The sequence below is a fragment of the Pezoporus wallicus genome, unplaced genomic scaffold (assembly GCF_028554395.1).
Source record: "Pezoporus wallicus isolate ANWC-B61680 ecotype Strahan unplaced genomic scaffold, APGP_CSIRO_Pwel_v1 scaffold_6446, whole genome shotgun sequence".
Lineage (NCBI taxonomy): Eukaryota > Metazoa > Chordata > Aves > Psittaciformes > Psittacidae > Pezoporus > Pezoporus wallicus.
Genome location: NW_026636264.1, coordinates 9,523,905 through 9,530,320, shown reverse-complemented (window position 1 = coordinate 9,530,320; position 6,416 = coordinate 9,523,905). Strand labels below are relative to the sequence as shown.

General features: G+C 47.9%; 1 protein-coding gene across 4 annotated transcripts in view; it reads right to left on the bottom strand.

Moving 5' to 3' along the window:
• Positions 1-522: 522 nt before the first annotated feature.
• MTMR2 (myotubularin related protein 2) overlaps positions 523-6,416 on the bottom strand; it is a 60,139-nt gene continuing 54,245 nt past the window's right edge. For 3 of the 4 annotated variants that reach the window (XM_057399812.1, XM_057399813.1, XM_057399814.1), the window contains 4 exons: positions 6,021-6,113; positions 4,779-4,892; positions 3,258-3,434; positions 523-2,516 (listed from right to left, as the gene is read on the bottom strand). In XM_057399812.1, coding sequence (XP_057255795.1) covers positions 2,355-2,516; positions 3,258-3,434; positions 4,779-4,892; positions 6,021-6,113 — 546 coding nt within the window. In that variant the 3' untranslated portion in view covers positions 523-2,354. Of the gene's footprint in view, positions 2,517-3,257; positions 3,435-4,778; positions 4,893-6,020; positions 6,114-6,416 lie in introns of those variants that run through there. The other variant, XM_057399815.1, reaches the window with a different exon arrangement.

Here is a 6,416-nt window from a genome sequence, read left to right as displayed (position 1 = left end):
CGTGCTCAGACATGGGTTAACTTCAGCATGACCTCAGGCTGTCTTCATGCAGCTCCTTACTTATGGAGGGCTTTGGAGGTATTTTGGACTCCATATGCCCAAGTTGCAATTAAACCTACCAGGGCTGAGAGCATCAAAGCATTGAACTGATCCGAAATCATCCCAGTGAATTTGGACTTAATGTGAGTTGCTTATGTAGAGAAATGTGGATCCTTTTACAGAGCAGTCACTGTGCTAATGCACTTGTGAAGTGCAGAAATGGTTTATTACTTACTGTGAAAGTATTTTTGTCATACTGAGCACTGTGTCTCTATTACTTCTGGTCTGCACGGAAGAGAAACTTGTCCAAAGCCGAGTTTTGTTTTCCTGTTGTTCTGAATTTGAGTTTGTTCATGAGCATTGTGCAAGAGTATCTACCGAAGAGTGAGAGAGATCTGGATTTGACAGACTCTATTTTCAGTGCTGTTTTATTCATCCATGTCATTTGGAGAACCACACAGTTGAAAACAAGAGCACAGGAACTTTACCCACTTACCCATTTTTATTAGTGTTAAGGAATCCAAACAGCCTTCATTAAGAAACAAAATATACACACAGAGTCAGTTTGCTAATACAGAATAATGTTCTGAACCATCTTACGTAGTGATTGTACATACAAGCAGGTCCTGCCCTATACCCTTACAACAATTCTGAGTCCCCCAGAAGGTCTCTTGTGTGGATTCTTTGCACTATTGAACAATAACGTACATCCAAGGCCACCCTGTAACAAGTGCAGTGATCCATACAGCCTGTGATTCCTCCTGTCAGAAGGTGGCTGTGGATTTCTCTGTAAGCAGAGACACTGGTTGCAGTAGAGCAGACGGCAATGGAGACTGAAGGGGAATTACTGCTTTTGAAGGAATGTGGCTTTTGAAAGGCTATTTCTTACATGTAAGTTGATCTGCTCTTGTACTCCCTCAGAAAATACTTCCTGTTGTGGAAGAGAAGCTGAGTGAAGCAACATGGTGATGGGTGTATTGAACTGGTGAGCACACCATGGGATCCTGTCATGAAAGAGCCATGCAGGAGCCCAGACCAAGTAGTGCCCCTCAGCCTGGAGATGAGAATCAGGCTGGAGTAAAGATCCTCACACATACAAAACTCCCTTTGCTGTCAGATATATCTTTTACAACCTTGTACTCACCTGTTTGAAAGATCAATGGGGCAGGAATGGTTTCACCTACTTGGTTTTCATCTCCACCTCTACAGTAAACTTGTGTATTAAAAATGAATTTGGACTTAAGTGTAGTCAGGTGCCACTAACTCTTGAAGTACATTATGAGGAAAGAGACCTCAACCTAGGGCTCAGAAACTGGCTGTTTTTCTGAATAAATAGCAGTTGCAATGCAGGCAGAAAGGCTTCTTTGGTTGATGCGCAGTTGCTTCCATTAGTTTAGTTAACAAAACACTGAAACACCTTAAGTATGCCACTATGATCCTCCACAGAAGCATTAAAAGCACTAATTAGGCTTACCTAAGAGGAATGCAATGACTGATCCCAGCAGCTCACACGTGCCCCTCGGTGCTCCACAACCCTGTGAGGCTGAGGCACTGGAGGACAGAGGTGCTGCAGAGACCCTGGGGGAGTGGTGCTCTGCTCCCCCTCTGACAGAGAGGGGCTGAAGTTGCATCCTGCACATCCAGTGTAAACCATAAAGTTGCAGAGATGGAAGTAAACTTTGTCCTGTCGATTGCTCCTCTACCACCATCCCCTATTGGTAGAAGCTGCCATTTCTTCAGATAAGGCATCATTTACATGGCTTGCTATGGTCCAGGTCAAAGTGAAGGGAAAAGCAAGAAGGTGATATGTTCCAGCGGCTGTCACTGCTTGTCCCTGTTGGCAAATGCTCTCATGAACACTGCTGTGCAGGCACTAACACTGGAGGGTTCCTCACTCCATGGCTGTTTTCTAGGCTTCAATAGAGTCGGAGCTGATATTTCCTTTTAGCAAAGGGGAGTTTCCATACTTGTGAGTGGATGTTTTTCCTCCACTGTACTCTATCCTAGCGCACAGTCTCTCTTCAAAGCCAAGTGATTTCCACGCAAGTGAACAAAGACCGAGCTCTAGGTTTCTTTTAGGTGGCAAGTGCAATGACCTTGTATTATCATCTAGCCACTGAGAAGGTTAATTGCATAGGGGGCCTTGTTTGTTTCTTTTTGCTTAAGCTTCCTCTAGTGCTACAGTACTAATAAATTACCCTGGGGAGAAATAAATAAATAGGTTGGCATCTCCCAGACACCGCGCTGGAAACCAGAGGGGCTCAGAAATGCTGCCCCCGTGGTCCTGGGAAGGTACTTGGCACAAATAGTCCCTATCATACAACTGTCTGTACTGGAGCGACGCACTGCGCGGGAGAGCCGGCTCTCTCCGAGGATGAGGTGGAACGGTTGGTGATCTCTCTCTGCAGCTCCTCCACTTTCTTCTGCAGCTCGGCCCTCTTGGCAAGAAGCTCCTTGTAGCGATTGTGGACAGGTTCCTGCAACAAAACATGCAGCTGAGTGAGGACGAGCAGAGGCTGGAGCACATCTGCTACAGAGAGAGGGTGAGAAAGTTGGGCTTGTTCAAGCCTGGAGAAGAGAAGGCTCTGGGGGGACCTTAGAGCAGCTCCCAGTGCCTGAAGGGGCCAACAAGAAATCTGGAGAGGGGCTTTTTATAAGGGCATGTAGGGACAGAACAATGGGAATGGCTTTAAACTGAAAGAGGGGAGATTTGAGATTAGATATGAAGAAGAAATTCTTCCCTGTGAGGGAAGTGCTGAGGCACTGGCACAGGGTGCTCAGAGAAGCTGTGGCTGCCCCATCCCTGGCAGTGTTCAAGGCCAGGTTGGACGGAGCTTGGAGCAACCTCCTCTAGTGGAAGGTGTCCCTGCCCATGGCAGGGGGTTGGAACTGGATGAGCTTTAAGGTCTCTTCCAACCCAAACCATGCTGTGATTTCTATAATTTTCCCATATTCATTTCCAACCTGCTGAGTATCTTCAGCTCCTGCAGATTTCGTGAGGCAGCAGCCTCCAGCTCAGCACCCACACCAGGCAGTAGTCGGTGCTGCTGTTTCATTTGCTGGCTATTCATTTAGGCTTTTGGGTTTAGGTTTAAGCAGCATCATTGTAAGTTTCCACATTAATTCGTGTGCTTCAAAGGTGTTGAACTCCAAACCGACAGCATTAGTACCAGTAGAGAGGGAAATAAAAGACCGATCCTGGGAGGAGGCACACGTACCTGGGGTTTCATCCTGGGGTTCCAGCGGATGTAGTAGCCGACCCACAGCTCGAGGTGGCGCATGCTCGCCACGGGATACAGGACATGGTTGGAGTAGCTCACGTACAAGGGGTTAGTAAAGTCTTCCAGTTGGCTGTTGATGTAAGACCAAAGCGATACGGTCTTTTTTGGAAGGCTCTGTAAGGGAAGGGGGTGGAGGAGGCTTTATTTCCCCTACAAATCCCAGTGTTTATCTGCAGGGTTCAACAGCGTGTATACATCTGCCTGTCATTAATACACAGCCCCTTGCCTTTCTGTAGCTTCAATAATAACCCTGCTCTTTTGATGTGGTCACTGTAGGCGCAGAGGCAGGCGGAGGCACACACGCACCCTGGCACGGGAACACGCAGTGGGAATTGCCATCGGCACAGCAACAGGACACTGGCGTTGAGCTCTCACTGCTTTAGTTAAACTTCACTCTTTAAAGTGCTCCTGGGGGACTTGCTCGAGTGTTTAATTGCAAAGAAATAAAGAAAACATTTGACTTAGGCCCTGATCTAGTGGAATAATTAGGCCTGTGAATAGTCCCGGTGAAACCAGTGTGGAAGTGCTTTCTAGATTAAGTACTTCACTAGGCTGAGGCCTTAAAAAAACCTAAACCTACACAGCATGGGGGTGTTCTTCTCTGAAAATGACAATTATTCCAGCACTGTGAGCTCCAGAGGAAACGGGGACCCTGATTTCACTACAGTACAATGCTATTACAGTACAACAGGGCATTTTTTAAGCTGTTTTTCCTTTTTAACTGATGTGCTATCAGATACAACCACATCAGGTCCAGGCAGCACTGTCCTCAGTGTACCTTAGGCTCCAACCTTCTGGTGACAAAATGCTTCATCTTCAGGTCACTACTTTTCCTCCTGATTCCAGACTGGGTCTGAATGCACCCATCTAATACGGTGCTCCCTTGATAAACAAACATGGATCAGACTGCAGGGCAAAACTGTGGCAGGACCTAGAGACACGTCCTTCCCAATACTGGCAGCTCTGTCCCCTTCCTCTTGGAAAAACACAAGCACAGCAAGAACCAGTTACTTGCTGTAACCTGTGTGTGCAGAATGACAACGCACACGTGGTAGTTAAAAGCAACCTAAAGGCGCTACTTGAAGGAAAAGGGAGAACAGAAAGGTACCAGTCTGCACAGAGGAGGTTACATTAAACTGAACTTCAAAGAAAAACTGCATTTCCAACTGCCTAGGAGACACCAGGAGCTACTCAGCCATCAGTGAGTAGCTGAAAGCCATGCTGAAAGCAGCAGGACTTGTCCAGAGGAAAGTGGTAATGCTCTGAAATGTGAAGTCTCCAACAGCAGTTTGTGCAGAGGAAAATACCCCATGTCCCAGCTGTTAAGAAGAGAGCTTGGCATTACCCAGACCTGCAGCTACTCCTGTCTTTGAGCACTGAAACAACTTCTCTAGCAACATCTGGCCTGCTGAAGCAATCACAGTACCAGGCCTTCACCTTAGTGAGAAGCTGTCTTACCTCCTTCACTCTCTGCTGCTCACTGCTGCACAGGAAGGTCCCAAACAAGCAGCTGTACAGGTGGTCCAGGATGGTTATCAGGAAGTACTCATTGAACTCAAATGCTGTAGGAAACTACAGACAGAACAAGAAAGTTAGGTTGGAATTTTAGAGAGGGAATTGCAAATCAACTTTCTGCCACTTCGTGGTAAGGAGCTGTCCTCTTTGATTCCTAAAACAGGATTTGTCCCTGTTCCCTGCCTGGCTGGACAGTTGGGATCATATTTGCTCCTCCCAGAAGCAAGAGTTTCTCTCTTGGAAAGCTGCTCTACACGTGCAGCGAGGAATTTTGAGCAGAAGCCAGAGGTCTGAAGGGTTTGACCACTGTGTTTACACACACTCACGGCTGCTTCAAGTCGAAGCCTGCTCTGCTATGCCTGCCCTTCATGACAGCCCATGCAGTGACACTGTGAGCAAAAGGCTGAAGCACATGTGAAATAATGCATAAAAAAACCTGGATATTGCCCAGAGCCAAATGGAAATCACCTGTCTGTGTAACACAGCCCTTCCCAGAGGGAACAGCAAGGAGGCATCCTGCAGCAGGGGTCAGTGGGAGGAGCAGGTGTATGGCTGGGAGCTGCGTTTGCTGATGGTGTTCCATACAGACACAACCAGACCAAAGACAGGCAGAACTGAAACTCACAAAGTGTCCATAAGAACACGTGTGGTGAACCATAAAGACATGCTGGGGCAATGGGGAGGAGAGCAGGAGGCCTCACAAAACACCCTGCTCTGCCCAGGCTGCCCCAGCCAACATCCTGGCCTCACAGCTGCACGACAGGATGCCTGCTTGCAGAAGCAACCCAAGGAGAGCACAATGGGTCTTAAAATCACGGAATGGTTTGGGTTGGAAGAGACCTTAAAGCTCATCCAGTTCCAACCCCCTGCCATGGGCAGGGACACCTTCCACTAGAGCAGGTTGCTCCAAGCCCCTGTGTCCAACCTGGCCTTGAACACTGCCAGGGATGGGGCAGCCACAGCTTCTCTGGGCAACCTTCTCTTCACAAGCTCACATTTATTATAGCAGCATGTAGTTAAGCAGCACCCACTAAGTAACAAACCCGATGCAAGCTGACATCGTGGCCTGCCTGTGACCTTGTGCATTCAGGCTCTCCCCTGAACAGACTCTGTGCAGGTCAGCTTGTTAACTGTTCCTGCGGCCAGACACCAGCTCTGCGGACATGTGTGCTACCCAGAACCCACCTGTCTCGTCATCTGCCAGACACAGTCGATGAACTGGAGGAAGACAGGAGAGCGATCTGCATCCGCGTGATTCTTGTCTCCGTGGCCAACTCTCTGAAACAGAGCAGGACAGAGAACTGAGCGGCACAGGGAAACTGCTGCGGTCTCCTCTCAGTCACCCACCCACACCTTCACCAACAGCTTTAACAAGGTTCAAATGAATCTTGGTTTTGCTTTGTCTCTCTCAGTGTGTAATGGAGTGAAGGACAGCTACTCCCTTCGTCTTTGAAGTGAAATTTCTTTATGGGGATATTTCCATGCTAAATGAAAACAGGAGTTGTTTGACTAGCGGCTCCAGATGCTGAGCTGGCACCGGTTCCAGTCAATAGCTACAGTTCAGAAGGGGAAAAAATGGGA